This window comes from Thermobia domestica, chromosome 8, assembly GCF_964235325.1.
Source record: "Thermobia domestica chromosome 8, izTheDome1.hap1.1, whole genome shotgun sequence".
Lineage (NCBI taxonomy): Eukaryota > Metazoa > Arthropoda > Insecta > Zygentoma > Lepismatidae > Thermobia > Thermobia domestica.
The window spans coordinates 284,942,913-284,964,677 of NC_137461.1; the positions used below are offsets into that span (position 1 = coordinate 284,942,913).

At 36.4% G+C, this 21,765-nt stretch overlaps 1 protein-coding gene across 3 annotated transcripts in view; it reads left to right on the forward strand.

The window, feature by feature from the left end:
• Nucleotides 1-844: 844 nt before the first annotated feature.
• SA1 (stromal antigen) overlaps nucleotides 845-21,765 on the forward strand; it is a 106,279-nt gene continuing 85,358 nt past the window's right edge. For 2 of the 3 annotated variants that reach the window (XM_081769888.1, XM_081769890.1), the window contains exons 1-2: nucleotides 845-1,221; nucleotides 18,464-18,662. In XM_081769888.1, the coding sequence (XP_081626014.1) occupies nucleotides 18,490-18,662 (173 nt within the window). In that variant the 5' untranslated portion in view covers nucleotides 845-1,221; nucleotides 18,464-18,489. Of the gene's footprint in view, nucleotides 1,222-1,302; nucleotides 1,425-18,463; nucleotides 18,663-21,765 lie in introns of those variants that run through there. The other variant, XM_081769889.1, reaches the window with a different exon arrangement.

Below are 21,765 nucleotides of genomic sequence, written 5' to 3' on the forward strand. Positions count from 1 at the left end.
AAATATTCTATTCTATTCTATGGAAAATTGCATAATGTATACAAATGTTTATTTTAAAATTAGCTCACGCATTTTACTTTTGAGTCGAGTTGCCATTAAATCTTTCCGTGTATGGCAGAGGCGGATCTAGAAGAAAAAAAACTGAGGGGACCAGCCAGAACCCAGACTGTGATAGGTGTATTATAGTTTACTATAAATTTCAAATAATATGTAAATAAAAGAGCTTAAATATTTTTGTCATTCTGAAATCTAAGGGCTAGGTCCCCCGGGTCCGTTCTAGATACGCCACTGCTGTATGGAAAACTGATAATTAGTATTACAACATATAACTAAGTAATTCTTGTAAAATAAGATTAAATTGGTTCAAATTTTTAGAATATTTTCGTAATTCGATGCTTACGTGGCCCCATTGTGGTGCGGTTTCTGTGAATTCAACACAAACTTTGAGATTAATTTTGCGACACTCAGCATAACAGTTCTAATTCAATTTTATATTTTGTGGATCACAACGCAATAAGTGATTAAAACTGCAATATTCTCTATCGGAAACAAATTCATAAATTTGCGTTGTGTTGAGGTTAAACTCACGGTGATTCATTTCGTAATGGTTTGTATTGACGCAACACAAAATCTGCGCTTTAGTTGCTATAATAGGCATGGTAATTGTAATTAATTTTATCATGCTTTGCGTTGGATTATACTGCGGAATTTTTGCAAAGTCTGGTTCTGAATGAACTGAGAATTTTACTTTCTGAAATATATTCACTTGAGTGTGAAGTATGCTGCGCCTCTAGCGTATGACAAAGAAACAAACTCGTGTGAAATTATTGTACTCAGTTGTGCTAATATTAAACTCTGGTAACCTTACAATAAAAATGTCGCCGTTTCAAATTATTTTGAGATATTAAGATATTCAATGCGCTACGAATATAAATTTGTAAATCATTGACGCGTTATAACTATTTTACTTGCTCTATTTATTTCACATATTATTCGTCTAATTAAATTATATTTTTCAAGCGAAGAGTGAACTTCCCGCCAAAATAGGTAACCAAGCGGACGTGATATGTTGGAGTAGGATGCACTGATAGGTGGAGAGTTTGTTTTCCTGTAAATTACAGCGTAGGTGCATAGAGAACACCAAATTACGTCCTCCAGGTTGTGCTAAAATGATAAACGAAATGTGATTCATGAAAGACTGGATACTTTAGGGAATTTGTTGTAAGTATAAAGTATATGCATGACTTCCGCTGTTGTGTTGACATTGTAGTTCACGGGCAATATTTAGATTTTGGTGTCAATCATACGAAAATGCAATACCAAAACAAAATGACGTGTAATAATACTATATATTTATATATTGAAATTACAGTTTCTTTAATTGTAGGAACTTGCTAAATTTATCCTGCTGAAAATACACTGAAGTAAGTTTTTAAGTACTTGTTCTAACCTTATGCTTGAAAAAAAAAAAAAATAATGAATTTGTTGTGTTTCATAGTGTATGTATAAACTCAAAATTATTAGATATAGTCCCGGAACGAAAGTATTGGATTATCATTTTAAGTTTTATTATAATATTAAAGTGCTTTGGTATCAATATAATGCATGCAGTATGTACTTTAAATAATAAGTACTAGGCTAATTTATCAAGGTTTACCTGCGAACGATTGCCTTTAACATAAGATGCTCTGTATGCCTATCTACAGAGCATAATTAATTATGTGGTCACATTGATACATTACTAGCGAAGTGAGGTAAACTTCATAATACATGCTTCAACTGCACATCGATAAATAGGACTGCTTTAAAAGAGTACGATAGAGTAAGGTCAGAGTAGCTTAGTTTTAGTCTAGATTAGTCTATGATAATACGTAAGAATAGGCAAGTTAGATAAACAGGACAAAAATATTATTTGAATACCTCCGGAGAATACTTTCATTTTGAGCTCAGTTGTGAGGGGGAAAATGAAGGAAAACCTGTATTATTGTTGAATAATCTAGAGTAATTGGTTAATTATAGACTGAATCCATCTCCTGAAAAACACATAACGTATATTGTTTAGTTTTAAAAAACTTGTATCGGAGATACACTAGGTCAAAGTTGACTATGCGGAATCCGCAGTTGAACTCAGTGATGCCAATTCCTTCAGAGCCGTTTTCCCTTCACAAGCTTCAGAATTTCCCTTTTCCGGACAAAATTTCCCTTCATCCAAACCGTTCAAGTACTGTATTTAGTAAAGTATTTTTAATCGTTTTCGCTTCCACCCCCTCACCCCAATCTTATAACCACATACAAGCAGATACCTGACAGCCTTCCTTTGAGCTTACGCAGAATTTGAACTTGATTTGTTGTTTAGGTATCTAAGGCGGCGCGATAGAGGAGGGGGAAGAATATGGAAAGGTGTAGGCTAGGACCTATGTTAAAGGTGCAATCTCTGCATTTGCCTGGTGTGACAGGAAAAACCCTATCAATACCTCTGTCAGGACGGACAACCTAAATAAATCATAAAGAATATAAAATAAATATTATGTAAGTTTAATTTTTATCCTAGATATCATGATAGATTTTAATATTAATGTAATCTAAGTTACAAAGAAAATATTAAGTATATATTTGGTATGTACTTACTTAAGAACAGCACTCCCATATTTACTGAAACGTATACGAACAGTTACAAAGAAAACTCTAGCTGCTACTATCTTTGGCTGTTCAAGGGGAATGTTCGTAAGCACAATACAAACTAAATCAAAGTTTAGAGATGCGTAATTCTTAAGAATTTATAATTCTGTGCGCACAGTTACCAGAAAATTTGTAAACTTACACAAACACACACACTCTAATGATCCAGTATTCGCCCATATATACATATTTACATTCACGACACGCAGATTTTCTTCCCCTACATCGATTAATCCTCTTCACAATCAATTTTCTGGTTGGGAAAAACATCTTCTGATTGGGAAAACCAAACTGTTATAATAGTTGGAGTGATAATTTAATTGAGAAATATTTCATCTTATTGCATTGCATTTAATTCAACAATGGGAAGATTAATTTTGATAAAAGATTTTAAATAAGCATTGTTGTAATGTTTCGAATTTAACTGAATATGTTGATCGATGTATAATTTTGATAAATATTAACGATTGCAAAGCAAGATAACTTGTGAGAATTTATATGAAATATGTGCAACGGATTATGTTTGGAATAAATACGACGTTGAATTTATACTGAATTTTAATGAGATTAATCAGATACTTAAATACATTAAATCTATAAATGATTGAAGAGAGGTTCAAATTTCCCTACAATATTGAGAGATTACAAGCAATTTCCCTTTTTCCGTTTTCTCCAAAATTTACTCAAAATTTCCCTGCGCCAAGGGAAATTTCCCTTCAATTGGCATCACTGGTTGAACTACATATTTGAAAAGAAAACATGGTAAATCACACAATCTTCCAGTCCAGATGATGAATCCTGTTTGTTTTGAAGTACAGTGATTGCTACCTGGTGTAAACAGATACGGAATTTAGGGAGAAATGAACAGAATCAGATGAAATATCAGCATAAGAGTAAGAAAAAAAGATAATTGTCATTTGTGCAGGTTGAGTAAGAAGGGAGAAAAAGGAAGGTAAAACCTGGACTGTGTGAGTTCGCGGAATGATGCGATATGAAGTGAACTGGCAGTAAAGCATAGTATGACAGTGTTTCAAACATGCTATGTTAGTAACTAAGGTAGGATGTATATGTTGCTGCAATGGAGGACATAAATTTAGAACGGAATCTAGTAAGTGGTGATTTGCATCTGAGATAAATGTAGTGAAATAGGGCACAATAATGTGATATACCATATTACGAAGGCATAAATGTTGAAAGTACATGAAAGAAGTTTTGTATTTCATTTATCATTAGGATTAAAGAAAAAAATATCGGGATGTTATTAAATGTATAGTAAGGTAGAAGTGCAAAATGGAAAATGTTCTCTGTGCCACGTAATACTTGAGAAGAAAGACATAATGAAAGGGAAAGCAGTGTGCATTCTGCAACACACAATCCATTTATTTTATGCCATACGAGGTACTTTTTCCACTTCCTCATGTATACGTACACCGACCGTCGCTGGCGCGCCTGCTCCCTACGGACGCACCTCGCTGCCGCTCGGGCCCCGTGCTACACTCCTGTCCTGATGCGGTTAGGTACCATTCGTGCTTTTTAGTGGCCACCTGTTGTAAGTTGGTTTGTGCTTAATGAATTGTTCTTACCCTATACGTCCACACGCTGTATTTATACTCAGCCCTTGTGAAGTCAATCTGCACCTATTAGTGGAGCTCCTCCTTTAAGAAACACTTTCTAAGCCAGTAAGAATACGTGTGATGCTGAAAGAAATTCATTTTTCACGAATGTACTCGTTTTATAACTTTTAATGTTCTAGCAACATGTTTTTGATAGGAGACTGCACCCTCAAATGCCTCTGAAGAAGTATATTTACGTAATACTTAGAAATATCTGAGTAGTGCGTAGTCTGCATCAGTTCATAGTTCTACCGGAAGGTTCTAGATTACTGGTCCCCCTTAGTTTCGTGTGGTATAGTCAGGTATTATATGTTGGGTTTATAGAATTTGTGTACTCTCCTTGATTGTGTTTATGCTTCCGGTTGGTGCATGTATATAGGTAGCCTAGCATTACAGTTTAGTCTTTTACAGATTTCATTATGTTTCCGCACTTTTCACATTCGAAAGTTTGATTTTCAGTCGGTATTAATCTTATGTTTTGGAAGAACTCGATGCATTTATATGTTTCAAATTTTTTTCCCGAAGTTCACAAATATTAGATCTTCGATGTAATCCATTGTGTTATTAGCACTGACTATTTTGTCAGTGAGTTGGGTATCTCTTGAGCTTTTGTGTGAGTAATTGTGGGTTCGTAATGTTGTTATTGATTTGAGTATATACGTCGTCATGTGATTTTTTAAAAGTATTTTTTGTTTGCTTTTTTTAATGCATATTTTACTATTGTTGGGGGTTAGAGGGCTTATCCTCCCTATGCTTTGAAGAAGTGTGTAACTTTTTGTAAAATATTAGTACTTTAGGTTTTTCGAAATAGTCGAAGGTTGTCCTGCTATACTTGTATAGAAAATTGTGTTGTTGTCGGAAAGGGGATAGGGCAGCGTTTCCCAACCGGTGTGCCGCGGCACACTGGTGTGCCGCGAAAAAATCAAAACAAATTATTAATTCTATACGAACCAAATTGCAAGACAGGGGAAAATGTATATTTATATTTCACATTACTATGAACCTCTACTATAAATCTACAATTTTAAATTTCATACTGTGTTACTTTTCTGTACATTTTTAATGTTGAAAAACGTATTTATCATTGTCATGACCATTATTACTTCTTTGTTGTTGCAGACTATTTCGTAACTTGAAATTTTAACATATCATTCAATAAATTCAACAAAGCAAGCATGCATACAAATTACCTACATTTGTGTTTTAAAAGTATAGGAGATTTGTTTATTTGTTCGTTATTTAGTGATCTTCTCTTTTAGTTAGAGGTTACATACAGCTTTCGAAAGAGAAAGTGGATTTTTAAAAACCCGAGTCCTATATTTCATTGCTATTGTTTTCTATTTTAAAATTAGAATGAAAAATAAGTATAATGATTTAGCACGGGGGAAAATCAGTGAACGAGCTTTCTTCTCTGTAAGAAGGAAATTAGTAATCACATTAAAATACCAAGGTAATTATATATAGGGTGTTTAATAAGTAATGGTCATAAATTAAAACGTAGATAGTACACGCCAAAACTAACAAAAAAAGTCTTAGTAAACATGTGTCCGCAAACGCTTCGTAACGGAGATAGGGGCTGTCGAAAGTGTGGGAAAATGAAGTTTAGAGACGAATATCTCAAAAAGTATGAATCGGACAGAGGGCGGTCCAATGAATGACTATCGAAGTCAGACCTGCGCTATGCAGAAATGCATGGTTAATAGCTCTGCAGTGCACGTGCAAGGGATTCCCCAAAGAAACAGAGGGATTCCTGGAAAATTGCCCAAGGAAAAGGGGGCTCGACATGAAAATTGAGGGTCCACCAGTAATTCATAAGGCGTGGTACCAGATCGAAAGCTCGAAAAGATACAAAATGGCGTACAATGTTTACGTGCAGTGTGTGTTTGCATAACCAGCAGGAAATGAGAGAGGCAATCGAAGTGTGGTGACGTACGTTGTAAATGGCTCCAGGACGAATTCCGACAACTAATGCATACGTACAAGGATTCCCGTTTGCTTTGCTGTACATAAAGTGCATGTCAGCATACTCAATATTACTGTACATTGTGTCAATGGCAAGGTAAACAATAATTTAGCAACACACTAATAGCACTTATTAACACTGCACAATAGTATCCCCGTGGCTTTGCAACACTACTGAAACGTTTGCACTGTTCCCCGCAATACGGTGAAGTAAGTACATCCACAACACTGTAAAGGCACGCGCATTTGACACCTCTTCAACACAGAACTATTACATTCACTGTAGGCGAGAAAGACAAGTGAAGACAACGAACCTCTACACTCTGAATCATTCTCCCAAGCGACTACGACGAAAGCATGTACACCTGTAGCAGAACCCTTTAGGCAACACAATAAACAAACGTGGAAATGCAAGCGTGTTTCCAATTCACGCCTGTAATCGAAACAATGTAGTGTTCTTCCATTCCACATTTCCTGGCTTACCAACTGATTGACAAGAACTGCGTGCACAGTTTTTTTTCCTTTACGTATACGTACAATGGGTGAACCAAATAATGAGCAACCTACAGGCGCTCGATTGATTGAGTTATTGCTGCTTTAAACAAGCTTAGGAGTTTCGAAGGACAGGACCTACGATTTGGAAACTCTGGGATCAAAACCACTGCATTAAGTGGGCACTTCAGCGGATCTGAACCCGCAACATCATGTATCCAAGGTGAGCTTAACGTCTGCTGCAACCCCGATTCAGTATTTCCAGTTGACTTGCATGTTCTACCAGTGTTCCTTTCGGCCATTCCATTTATTTTCGCGCATCGTTTGTTTTATCTTGGTATTGGTACAGTAAAGGACTACTCTGTACATGTGCATTCGTCTTAGGAATGTGCTCTGAAGTAGTTCACAACATGCACCACAACCTTTCTTCCATTGCCTCTCTCATTTCCTGCTGGTTATGCAAACACACACCGCACGCAAACATTGTACGCCATTTTGTATCTTTTCGAGCTTCCGACCTAGTACCACGAGTTATGAATTACTTGTAGATAGACTCGCCCTCGATTTTCATCTCGAGCCTCCTTTCCTTGGACAATGTTCCGGGAATTCCTCCGTTTCTTTGGGGAATCCCTTGCGCGCGCATTGCAGAATTATCAACCATGCATTTCTGCATAGCGCAGGTCTGACTTCGATAGTCATTCATTGGAACGCCCTCTGTCCGATTCATACTTTTTGAGATATTCGTCTCTAAACTTCATTTTCCCTCACTTTCGACAGCCCCTATCTCCGTTACGAAGCGTTTGCGGACACATGTTTACTAAGACTTTTTTGTTAGTTTTGGCGTGTACTACGTTTTAATTTATGACCATTACTTATTAAACACCCTGTATATATATATATATATATATATATATATATGGGTGTGCCGCGAGAATTCAAGTTACACCTGTAGTGTGCCGCAAGTTGAAAAAGGTTGGGAAACGCTGGGATAGGGGGTTAGGGAGATGCAGGTCAGTGGTATAGGTGACCCGGAAGATCCAAAAAAGTGTATTATTTTCTTCTGGTTATCTAATAATATAATTTTTCGGCTCTTCTGGATTATCTATATCACTGACCCGCATCCAGGGAAGGGGGACCAGTAATCTAGAACAGCGTTTCCCAACCGGTGTGCCGTGAATGGGCCGCTGGTGTGCCGCGAGGAATCGAAACAAAATTATTAATTTTATAGCAATCAAATTGCAAAACGTTGGGAAAAAAATGTATATTTGTGTTTCACATTATTATGAAACTCTACTATGAATCTACAATTTTAAGTTTCATATCGGGTTACTATTCTATACATTTCTAATGTTGAAAAAAGTATTTGTTATCATTGTTATGACCATTATTGCTTCTTTATAGTTGTAGACTATTTCGTAACTTGAAAATTTAAGATATCATTCAATCCTTTCGACAAATTACCTACATTTGTGTTTTAAAAGTAAGAGAGATTTGTTTGTTCGTTCGTTATATAGTGATCTTCCTTCTTAGTAGAAGATTGGATCCAGTTTTTAAAAAGATAGCGTATTTTTAAAAACCTGAGTCCAATATTTCATTGCAATTGTTTTCTATTTTTATATTAGAATGAAAAATAAGCATAACGATTTACCACGGGGGAAAAACCAGTGATAGAGCTTTCTTCTCTGTGAAAAGGAGATCAATAATCACAGAAAAAATATCACTGTGTTTCATATTTACAAATAATATCTATTAAGTGTGCCGTGAGAATCCAAGTAACACCCGTAGTGTGCCGCAAGTTGAAAAAGGTTGGGAAACGCTGATCTAGAACCTTGCCCAGTTCGACGGTACTAAGTTTGCGCATTAATACTATATGGATGCATAATGATGTAGGAAACAGCAATGGAAAGATAAAAAATAAGAAATATTTGTGATTAACAGTGAATAGGGTAGGCCTGAAGTGAAACAGACATAATTGTAGGTTAGGTATAATAAAGTAATACAACGTTGAAAACAGGTTCATATGGGTGTTATCCGGGGCCGGCAGAGATCGCAATATTGTTCGTTATGAGGAGAATGCACGAGCTGCACAGGAGTGTGCAATGACTCATTGTGAGTGCTGCTGTAGAAAGAGATATATTTCTATAGGAAGAATGAAGTGGAATGATTGTGAGAATTGGATAGCGGTTATAGCACTAGACAAAGTTGAAAAACCAAAGAGAGAAATTTTCAACACAATTAAAAGGAACTGGAGATATTCTGCTTCTTTTGTGCATAAAAATATAAACATAATTGTGGTATTGTATTGTATACCTGTTCAGAGAAAGTCTGTAGCACTCTGAATGGCATGCATTACATGCTTCGATAGGTTTCGTTTACTGTAACCATGTGCAACAGCCAGTTCTCGGGCCACCCCCGACCCACTGAGCCCTTTAATCCGGCCGGCCAGACTCGTTATTGAAAATGAATTTCTTACAAAATCTCTCAAACTGAGCTGAAAGCTTTTCTTGGATAACTGATGTTCGCGTTGGAACATCTAGTGTAGAGTGTACCACCGAATATTAGCAGACAGGGTAAGGTGTTCCACTAAAATAGTAAATGAATAGATTTTTCTGCTTTTCTTTAGTAAATAAATATATTGCTTAACGTTAGATTTTTTTTTTTTTTTTTTTGTTTGTTTGTTCCTGTGATGTTAGTGTACGAGGAACGATTTTATAAATTGAATATGGCTATTCAATTTATGAGAAAATGTTATACAGTGTCTCGTACGGCCCACGACGCCTGTAAGTCCTTGCTAGTTGGCCCACTCCTTGTTCCAACTTGCACATGCCTGGTTTATTGGCATGTTTCACTGGACCCTCGATCGCCCTTTTCCATGTTTATTTGTACTAACAATCTATTCTGAGGTAGCTACTAATTTTGAAAGTGATGAAGAGTTGAAAATGGGTGTTATTTATTTATTTGCCAAAGTCCAGATACAGCAAGGCAGCCATTTTACACTAAAACTATATAACATAGAATATAAAATTAACAATAAAAAGACTAACACTCCATGTAACATTAGTTTAGTTTTGATTGGTTTAGTACCAAGGTTTTCTTTGATCTTCTGAAATACTAGCTAACAATGAGAAGAATTCTGTCCTGAGTCATCATTTACAATTGCGGAACTTTCCTCTCGGTGTTGCTGTATGTCTGTCATTGCTGTAAAAATTATTTCTTCATTGTCCCAATGGTAGCCCTGTACTTCTGGTAGAATGATACACCAGTCCTCTGCAAGATCACAATGGTTGAATGTTTGGCAGATGTTTTTGTTTCAACTTTAGAACGGGAGATCTGCTTGCATATTTTCAAAACTTTGTTACGAATTTCAGAGGCAAAGTAGTGTGTTCTTGTTTTCAGGACGTGTAGTACTCTTAAATGTACATTTCTTGTAATATTTTCAGAATTTTTGAGTGAAAAAAAAAAAAACTGCTTTGTAATTTTTGTATAAAGATTGGTTTTAAAATTATACTATACTTTTAAACAGAAAATATTTGTTTAAAAGTTTCGTGATTTACTTTTTTAAATTTTTTTTTTATAAGGTTCGTCAGTGGCTTCCGCATAGTCAACTTATCATGCTATATCTCCGGTACACATTTTTTATAAACTAAGACTAAATATGTGTTTGTTTGAGATTGTCTCATAGTTTCACAGGTTCAACTTTCAGGAAAATAGGAGACAATCATTTCCACCCCTCTGCCTGTCTGGAGATGGATTCTTCTTTATACTTAAGGGGAAAAATCACAGAAAATAAAAACAAAATAGAATTGAGGGTTTAGTACCGCAGATGACGATCCCGAAATACAAAATTTACGGGAAATGAACAGAATGAAACGAAATGTAAGCATCAGATTGGTTTTATTCCTCAGATGTGAGGGGAAAGTGCTCAAAAATTGAAAAATTTAGAAGAGGAATCGAGTACTGAGATGGTTTCGAATATTATATTGTTCTTTTGTTTACCTTGGAGCATTTAAGTCTCAACATTACTCTTTTATAACATCCTCTTTTACGCGCATAGGCCTACATACCGTCGCTAACGCGCCTACTTCCTACGGGCGCATCACCGTGCAGCTGCTGCTCCGCTCCGTTACTTACTCGGTTGGATGCAATTCGTGCTTTTTAGTGACGTCCAAGCGCAGATTGGTGATTTTTGCACTGTGGTTTGTACGACATATGCTTGTCCTCTGTATTTATACCATTAACTCTTAAGCCCTCCTGAAGTCAATCTGCAGGAAAAGCACCCAGAAGATTGAAATATGCTGACTTACATAGCGATATATATCCCGCATCGAAAAGAAATTTTAAAAAGTACCGAAGCTCATCTTGCAGACTGAGTAATTAGTGCAGGGCTCATAGGGAGTCACTTTTTTAACTAAGTTACCTTTTTTTCAAGTTGGTCACTAAAAGTTACTTTTTCAAATTTGTTACTAAAAGTTACTTTTTTGGGAGGTAAAGTGACTTTTTCGTGTGATTTATGTTTTGCATTGGTAGTTTTCTAAGAAAACATATAAAAATAAATGTAAAAAGACAGAAACTTGTGAAAGCTTCAGTACTTGCTGCCACATGTGAAACAGTCACCTTTATTCTCACTTCAGCTTGTATTCTTTCTAAAGCACAGTGTATGGTTGGTGGATGCTTAAGCTCGCAAGCTGGAGTTGAGAACCCTTCTGTGTCTATTCTTTCTTCTATCGTAATAGTCTTTTAGTTTTCTCTCGTAATAGTTAACGCTCCGCTCAACGCTGTGTGTCTGTTCGTATGGTTCATCATGTTCGTCTTGTGTTACGCTTCTTGTATTTTCTTAAGAGTAGGTAATGGATTTGAATATTTCATGGCTTTGAGAACTCGCAATGCTAAGGTAAATATAATGTCTTGGATGAAGAAATTCGGAAATAAGCCAGAACTGGTTCCACTTACTCAGGAGCTTCGTATATCTGCTAAGTCTGTTTACCATAACTACAAGCATACTTAGAAAACCTAAGAAAGGAGGAAGCCCAAAAAGAAGAAGTAAAGAAGAAAAGATGAAACAAAACAACAAAGAGAGGTGATGGAGAAATTGACAAAGGAAAAAAGAGGCATGATGAGATTTTGGTCACTTTTCAACTATTTACAAGAGACCAGACCACTATGAGCCCTGTTAGTGTGGTTCTCAGGTTTTTCGAGCTAATCTTCACTTCGGTGAGTGCGATGTGCGATAGTTCCCATCTTTTCCACCCATGCACAAAGCTGAAAGTAATACAGGGACGAAATAGTCTATGAATCAAAAAAAGGCTCCAATTCTTTTATATATATATATATATATATATTGAAACCTCCCTTAACGGACAGATTTTTTTGTCCCGGCGAAAATATATATGTTCCCTTATGGAACGAAACCCTCCCCCCTTTACGGACGCGGACAGTCCGCCCCCCCTCTTCAAAAAAAAAGTTTCAATAACCTCTTCATAACGGACAGGAATTATTCTCGGTTCTGCGATATATTACAGTAGACAGAAAAGTCTTTTCCCCACAAGTGTATCTATCATGAGTCTAGATCTGGTGAAAAATCAAACAGAACAGCTTCAAGTTGAACTTGGAATTCCTATTTTGTTTCTGCCCGCAATAAACTGCTTTCTGGTGGAAATCCTAGAAAACCTTCAATAAGCAATAATAACACTCATGCAGGTTCAAGAGTTCTATGCAAAAAATCTTCCCTTCCCTAACAAACTTTGTTCTTTTTCCTTTGGTCCTTGCATCTTTCCCGACAATTTCATAGATAACAAACAAACATTGTTTTACAATAACATTTTCAACGAGCAATGTTTCCTCTCCTACTTCTTGGAAAAGCAGCATTTTTCTTTTACTTATGATACTGGAACAAGTCTGGGTTGGAGTTTTCCCGGCTTGCTTGTTCAGTTTAAGAGAATATTCTTTGTGATTGGGGCTGGGTCAATAAACATATGTACTTCCAATATGCCTTTTCAATACTCCCTATACAAACATATGCCTTTTCATCCATTCCGCCAACGAAGATACCGCGCAAGTACACACACACACACACACACACACAATGTTTTTTTTTTCCGCAACCGTACTGAGGATTCTCAGAGGACACTTGCTAATGAGTTCTATTACTCTTGTAGAGGGAAACAGTATGTCTTTCTCGCTAAATAAAAGAGTTAACCGGTTGCAGTATACAAATATATTAACATCCCCCAGCAATATTATTATTTATCAGAAATGAATTTCTCCTTCATCCCTCCTAGTAATTCAAATACGTACTAAGTAAGGTATTTTCATACTAAATTTTACGTATTTACGCTCATACGTAATGTATTTACTGTACATTACTGCATACAATTACCGTTGCGAGAAATTAAATTTCTTTAATCTCTATGTAACGGAGAAAACTTCATGTCCCATTGGTGTCCGTTATTCAGAGGTTTCACTGAACAAGCGCACAATGGGAGAAACGTCGAGAGGAAACACCCTCGCACCATCTGACTTTCACTTAGTAATGCGACCGTGTTGCTGCCAACGAGGAAGAAATATGCCAAGGTGTTTCCGCTCGACGTTTCTCCCATTGTGCGCTTGTTTCGATGGAGGCACAACCAACCCCTGTTTCCATGTCAAATTTTGCAAATTCCCCCCTTTGGAGATATTCACGATACGCCACTGGTGTCGCTGCTATTTTTATTGCATTCTACACATAAGATTTGGTAGTTCAGTTGTTTATTTGATGGCTCTCGGTGCATTATTACATTAGCTGAAATAAGGGCCTACTACGGGTAGTCAGATAAAAGTCTGCAACAACGCCTCTAGCGGCTAAATGGAAAAGGATATGACAAAGTTTGTCCTCTAAAAGTTGCATGACATTTAATGTCCTTTCGAACGATTCCAACAGTTATACCACTTTCCATTGCAAATTTTGAAGTTGCCCCCCGTTGGAGGTATTCACGAGGCGCCACGAGACGTAATTTTAATGCGGTTTGTTTAAATGACGCAGGAAGAATGAAAATTTTATGTGCCATTCGTTGTGGCAATGTCCGGTATATGCAAGCATGTAGTAACCCGAAAACCGCCAAAATGCTTCAATGGACGTACTGACGTAAAACATTAAGCATCAGCAATTGACAGAAACATTTTCACGTTCAGATGACAGATATCGCCATGAGACGCGTTGATTAGACTGGAGCGATAAGCAGTTTAGACCGGTTTCTTAGTGAAATCTAACGTCCATATTGTGTGTTATGAGGTGAATTGTTTACCATGTCATACACTTTGGAACAGTGTGTGTTTTTAGTGAGAAAACTGATTCCGTCATTGCCACGCAGCGACCACATCAGCGGGAGTATGGGTGTACGTGCACCTAAACGGGGCACAATATTAACTGGTAAAGAAGCTGGAAACAACTGGTCGCTTTTTATGAAAGATGTAAACACTAATCGCGATATGAAGGTGTTGTTGCTGAGGTCTTGGCTCGCAGTTTGAGGTCATTAAAAATGTCTCTCCGACATTTATCCTAAGAGACGAGATACAGCTAACTTATATGCCAGAAAACTGCCATGGTACCACGATTGTAAGGTACTGACTTCACAAAGTTGCTGCTCTTCAGGAATTGCGTTGCTCAAGTTGCGATATGCTGGTTACCTATTGTCAGTGGTTCCTTCAGTTCATTACATGTATCGCAGACAGTTTTCAAATAACATGGTTTACAGGCGAAGCATGGTTCATTCCACTTGTCTGGCTGCGTGAACTTTCATAACATGCGCATATGGGAATCACAAAATTCACATCAACTAATTGAGGACCGCTCCATACCCTCAAAATTGGAGTGTAGTGTGCTGTATCCGCAACACGAGTAGTGGGACCCTTTTTTTTTTTCGAGGGGACAGTGAATACAGCTCGTTATATGGACATTTTTAATGAATTTATCCAACAACTGGACGACATTGAACTAACAGAAGGTTATCATCAGCACGATGGGATGAAAGTATGGCCCTGATCAACAGATACTTGATGATCGGATAATTTCTAAGAACTTGTGGCCCCAATGGTCTCCTGATCTTACGTCCCCAGATTACTTCATGTGGATTATCTGAAGGGTCGTGTACAAGTGCGAGCTAACATCACTAGAGAAATTGCAAACCACCCAGGATATATCGTAAGCTTCTATAGCAAACATGGAACAAAGAGAAGATAATATTTCCAACATTGATTTAAAGGTATGTGATTGCCATCCCTCCTGTATCATTTGCAACAAATCGCATTAAAAATTGGGCAATTTTTACAGATATTATAACTGAATGAAATCCACCTGTTTTTTAAGACTAGTTATTCAGTTACATATTTAATTTTCAAATACACATTGTCGTTTCGTTTTCCTTTTGAACACTTTTGTGGAACAATATTTCAAATTGAAAAATGCTGATTACAGATGTCTTTTATTACAACTTTGTTCCTTTTCTTCTTATTATTAGCCGTTACATGTTATTAAATTCAAATTTGCAAGTGCAGGACCAAGTTACTGATTTTGTTCTTTAAGTAAACATTGTAGTAGATATTAAATAGTACCAATAGGTACAACATATACTGCAACCAAAACGACACGGATGTAAGTCAGGGTTTCCCTGTTATAAGCTGAGATTTTAAACAACTTAAATTGGTGTGTAATTAGTCATATTGACCCCGAACATGTTCCATTTGCCTTCCTGTTATAATTTATAAAATTTACAACAAAATATAAAATTGTGTATAGTATAGTAAATCGATCAACTATCAACCAAATATTTACCATTTGCCAAATACTCGAAAACAAGTGGGAATGGAAAACAAGTGAAGTGATTTTAGAAAGGCTTACGTTTCGGTTAGAAGAGAAACATTATACAACGTTCTTACAGAACTTGGAATACCGAGAAAGCTAATTAGATTAATTAAGAAATGTTTAAATGAATTCCAAAGTAAAGTCCGGGTAGGAAAATATTTGCCGAGCTTTCACGTCGAAAATGGCCTGAAACAAGGAGATGCGTTGTCGCCATTATTATTCAACTTTGTTCTGGAACACTGTACGCTATAAGGAAAATCAATGATAGCAACCAGGGCCTAGGGTTAAACGGTATTCACCAGGTTATGGCATGTGCTGATGTTAATTTAATAGGGGATGACAGGAGAACAACGGAAAGAAATGCAGAGAAAACTAAATACATGGAAGTGCGTCGGGACTGTAATACGGCAAATTATAGACGCGTTAAAATATTGAATAATACTTTTGATAAAGTGGATACTTTCAAATATCTAGGATCTGTATTAACAGACGAAAATCATATTCACGAAGAAATTACATGTCGACTAAAAGCAGGGAATTCATGTTATTATTCAGTTCAAAATCTCTTGTCGTCGCAAATTTTGTTGAGGAATTCGAAGCTTAAAATATATAAAACGATAAACATGCCTGTTGTTCTATATGGTTGCAAAACATGGTTGCTTACTCTGAACGAAGAACATAAACTGAAAGTATTTGAGATCAAGATCCTGTGGTGAATATTCGGACCTAAGAGGAACGGGAATGGGGAATGGCGGAAACTTCGTAACGAAGAACTACATAATTTATACGGTTTACCCAACATTGTTAGGGTCGTCAAGTCTAGGAGGCTAAGGTGGGCAGGTCATGTATCTAGGATGAAGTAAAGTAGAAACGCTTTTAAAGTTTTGACTGGAAGACCAATCGGAAAACGACCATTAGGGAGACCTAGGCGCAGATGGGAGGACAATATTAAGATGGATCTCGCAGAGATTGGAATACAAAGTAGAAACTGGATCCAGTTGGCTAAGGATAGAAGTCAGTGGAGAGATTTTGTGAACGCGGCATTGAACTTCCGGGGTCCATAAGCCATAGAGTTAGTTAGTTAGTATAGTAAATTGTAAATAATTTATTAAATATGAATATTGAACTCTAGCACTTATCCGGCCGCCATGTTACTTTCCCTTGTATTGGCTCCATTTCCAGTTCGTTATCTCCCTTATGGGGGATTTTATAAAGAAAGTCACAGCCTTAAGGCTCAGTTGACTGCTCCACTAGTTTTGTTTTAATTGTTTTGATAGAAATTATAATTGTATAAAATGACCCGTTCCAACATGGACTAATTGGCCTGGTCCAAGTAGATTTGCTTTAGCACTATTTTGTAAAAATAAATGCAGGATAGAGGCGCCGGACATATAAAAATTATGTAAAATAATATAACAGGGTGTCTATCGGTCACGAAAAAGTCACGAAATTTAGCTTTTGGGTCACGATTTTTTTAAACTGTACAAATGTAAGTACAGATTGGAAAATTTTGTTCTATAAAACGTCAAAATTCACCACCAAAAATGTCTATAGTCTGCTTTAGACGCTACCAAATCGCAAGCAAAGTACGTTTCTATCGTATGGATGAAAATTCGGCCTCATTCGTACCCAAATTCGCTCTTGAAAATGTTAGGAAAGTTTATGATTTGGTAAAGAAAAGGTCACGAAATTTAATTTTGGAATTGTAGTAGACACCCTGTATAAGGATTACAACAAAGTAACTTACGTCTAAAAGTAAAATTGCTTACTAAATTAAATTCAAAATAATTACAGAGCATGTCCAATACTTAACAAGCCCGACGCCATCTTGATTCCCTCTGGTTCAATTTCAGTCTCGATTTAGTTACTAGTATCTCCTATCATCTATATTAATAATTACGATTACCGATTATTTTTTTAAAATAAGTGTTTTCTTTAAACTTCTAGGGGACGCGGTGGCTCAGTAGTAGAGCGTTCACCTCCGGTGGTTAGGGTTCCTGGTTCGGTCGCAGTTCGCGCCATGTGGACTTTGGGATGGACAAACACCGTGCTCGTGGGTTTTCTCCGGGTTCTTTCGTTTCCTCCCACTTTCTTCATTCCACCACTTCACTCATCGTCACCGTCTCCTTTAGCCTAACCGGCATAAGCGTGGGACGTAAAACTCAAATATTTCATTTCATTTAGAGTATAGGGTGGGCACAAAGTCTATAACTGTATACCACATGTCCACTGCCACTCAGAACACATGTTTTCAAAAGTCCCATCGAGTTACTAGGAGTTCTTTCAACATATGAGAAGATTCTAGAACAGTTGTCTTCTTTTCCTTTGATTAACTACACCCCCTTTCTTAATCATTTCTAAGGTTTACAACCAACACTCCTATATACATATTAGTCCTGTTTGCCCGTGTGTCCGTCCGTCAGAAGGACAAAAGGCCTGAACTACTTGATGAATCAGGGGGCCGCGGTGGCTCAGTGGTAAAGCGTTCACCTCTGGTGCTTGGGGTTCCGGGTTCAAACCCTGCTCCTGCCAAGTGAGCTTTGTGGTGAATGAAGACCGTGTGCGTGGGTTTTCTCGGGGTTCTCCCGTTTCCTCCCACTTTCTTCATTCCACCATTTCACTCATTTCTCATTATCACCGTCTCCTTTAGCATAACTGGCATAATCGTAAGACGTTAAACTTAAAGATTTCATTTTCATTTTTTTAATTTTTCTTAAACTTCTGTTAAAAATACTTGGCTCCCAGAACCAACCGAAGTAGTTATCGTCGTAAGTACCATATTGCAATTGAGAAAAGATTATCTTGAGACAAATATTGTGATACGAATAAACTTGGTGCCAATTTAACTTTCTTAAATGTAACTTAATATTTATTCTTCCAGGTGAAAGGTAGAAATAAGTAATCATCATGCAGCGTCGTGGAGGCAAGAGAATCCGTATGGATGAACCTCCACCCCCGGAGTATGAGAACCCAATGACTCCGATGACCCCTATGGATGGGAGTGGACAGGATTTACAAGAACCTTATACGCCCTATACACCATATACTGCACAACCAAGCACGCCGCTGACTCATGGCGGGTAAGTTTATAATATATATTTTCTTCAGAAGACTAGACAGTTTCGAAATAATGCTCGGGGAGATTATTTCTAATAATGCTATTAGTAAAAAAAATTGAAAATGTTCCTTTCTTAAGGTTGGTTTAAAGGGACAAGTTTTGCCGATAGATGGCACTACAGTCTTCGTATCTCTCCCATGCATTTTTTATCTTTCACGAAAATCCACGATTTCTCTTACAAATTTCAACCAACAAACTTCAAATTTTTAGAAAAAAAGAACTTCATAATCTATCAAAGGCAATAATCCGTGCCGATTTTTTTATTTAGAATTTTCTTCATTGTTGAAATGGCTTGATTGATGAAATGGATATCCAAGCCTTTAACAATGGAACTGTTTCAACTATGAAGAAAATTCTAAATAAAAAATCGGCACGGATTGTTTCCTTTAATAGGTTATGAAGTTCCTACTCAAAATATTTGAAGTCTCCAGGTTGAAATTTATAAAAGAAATTGTAAATTTTCGTGAAAGGTAAAAAAATACGTGGGAGAGATACGAGGACTGTAATGACATCTATCGGCAAAACTTGTCCCTTTACACTAACCTTAATTCAATTTGTGTAGATACTGGTCCATCACTTCTTTTTACATTATTCATCAAATTCAAGTTAGGGGACCCCAGTATCTTAATGGCAGAGCGCTCACATTTGGTGCAAAAATTTCCTAATTCTGTCCCGGCTCCGAGACTATGTGAGTTTGTCTCCTGTAGAAGAAATGACATAATCATGGAACTGTACAAAAGATTTCATTTTATAAGTTACGTACCTCTTTTTTTTTTATTTATATATTGTTTTTCTTTTTTTAAATTTCTCTATTTTTGTACTTGTTATATGACCGTGCTGTTCATTTCAATCAGTAATGGATGATTTTTACAAATATTACACTGAAACTTGAATTTAATCTATGTTCAATAGATACTATCATTACCGTAATGAAGTACGGTTCCATAAACTGGTAATTTATTTGCATTAAAAATGGGAATGTACGTACAAGAACTAAAACAGTGCCGTACGATTTCAAGCAAGCAAGCTTCATCGGTATTTTTAATAGTTTCTGTAGAATACGTAAGGAATAACCTAACTATTAAAAGTTTTTCTAGAAACCAGGTTTGTCACAGCTTGAAAAGTGAGGATTTCATTTGCTTTTTATCTCGAGCCTTTGGAGCGAGCGATCCCGGCTTCGATTCTCGGTGGGGACAGTCGAAAAAAGTGTAAGAGCTTTTTCAGTCATCCTGAGTGAGATTTTCTTTTATATTCCTCATTCACACTAGGCAAATGCCGGAATGGTACCTAACATATAGATCTCAGGCCATTACCTTCCTTCCCTTTCCTCGGATACTGTGATCGCTAAGGGATGTCATCCCTTATACGTGACGGGCTTAAATGGCCATAAATGCTGAAAGCTCAGAAATCTTAAATCCTAAATAGTTTTTGTCTCGAAAGGACAAGAAGGTAGGAACGTACTAGTCATAGTTTAAAATTGAGCAGCTAATAGAAATCTTTGGTAAAGAAGACCGCGAAAATCGAAACAGTTTTATTGAATTTCTTAATTCCTATATATTTTAGGTATTCGTTGGTATATCTTACTAGATGAAATCCGAGAAATGAGTGTTATACAAAGCAGCTTGTTGATAACTCACTTGATAAATGAAATGAAGTTCCTGGTTTAACGTCCCATGGTTATGCGCCGTGGTTTAAAGATAATGATGATAAGAATGAATGAAATGGTCAGGGTTCTAACCGACGTGGAGATGTCAGAGAATTCTATGTACTAATTTTACTTATCAGAAACTCTTTTTGCTTACCCTGCTATTTTCTAGGGGATATTGTATAAAATAAATTAATCTGTTTTGCAAAACTTCTACTCGTACACACGCTATATACGGACTTTACAACTTGGAATATCATATAAATTTATTCATTTATCGTCAGGGTTGGACCCACCTGAAAAAAAAAAAAAAAAAAAAAAAACACCTGTGTTTTTGAGCTTTTTGTTCGTATATTATTGGTACAACTAAGGTGATCTCACATTGAAAGTTATTTTGGACTTTCCTAGGGTGAATTAGCTTATTTCATGTTAAAGTAAACAACAACATTCAACATACGACCTTTATAATGCACTGAATGAATAAATAAAATAAATAAATAAATAAATAAAACTTACCTTAGCTTGAGATAATTATAGAACAAATTAATGTATGGATTATCAGGCTTGTCTATCAGTCACGAAAGTCACAAATCAGAAAAGAGTCATGAAAATAAAAAAAAAAAGTTACGAAATTTAGCTTTTGGGTCACGATTTTTTTTTTTAAATCAATACAGATATAAGTACAGACTGGAAGATTTTGTTCTATAAAACGTCAAAAATTCGCCATCAGAAATGTGGCGCGGTAGACGCTAAATGGTCAGCTTTAGATGCTACCAAATTGCAAGAAAAGCATGCTTCTATCGCATGCATGAAAATTTGACCTAATTCGCACCCAAATTTGCTCTTGATGTTCTGAAATTTTATGGTTTAGTAAAGAAAAGGTCACGAAATTTCATTTTGGAATTTTAGTAAATACCCTGATTATGCTTAGCCTGTTTGAAGTAAAATATGCAATTTTATATTTTAGAAAATATTTTACGTGAATAGTGTACTAGCCCACTCGGTGACGTCGAGGGACATTATCTTTCATACATTTGACGAGCTTAAGACCATAGATGCCGGTACTAACGATAAAAATGTAAATACATTATAAAAACTATTAGTATTAACGTGTGCTACAAATTTCTAACTGGAATGATTTAGTATCTTAGAAACTTTTTATACTTGGGGGGTAGAGCGTAGCTCATTTGAAATTTGTAACACCGTGTATTTAGACAACTCAAGGATGAATTTAACTAATCATCGTAGAATAAGAAATGAAATAATCAATTTCTTTTGGATATTTTCGACATCACACCACAAGCTATTAGGACTCGAAATGGTTTTAATTATAAAAATCTACTACATCGTAATGGCACAGAAACTTAACCATTATGATTATCCAACATCGTAAATAGATGCAGTACTCGCAGGTAGTTCA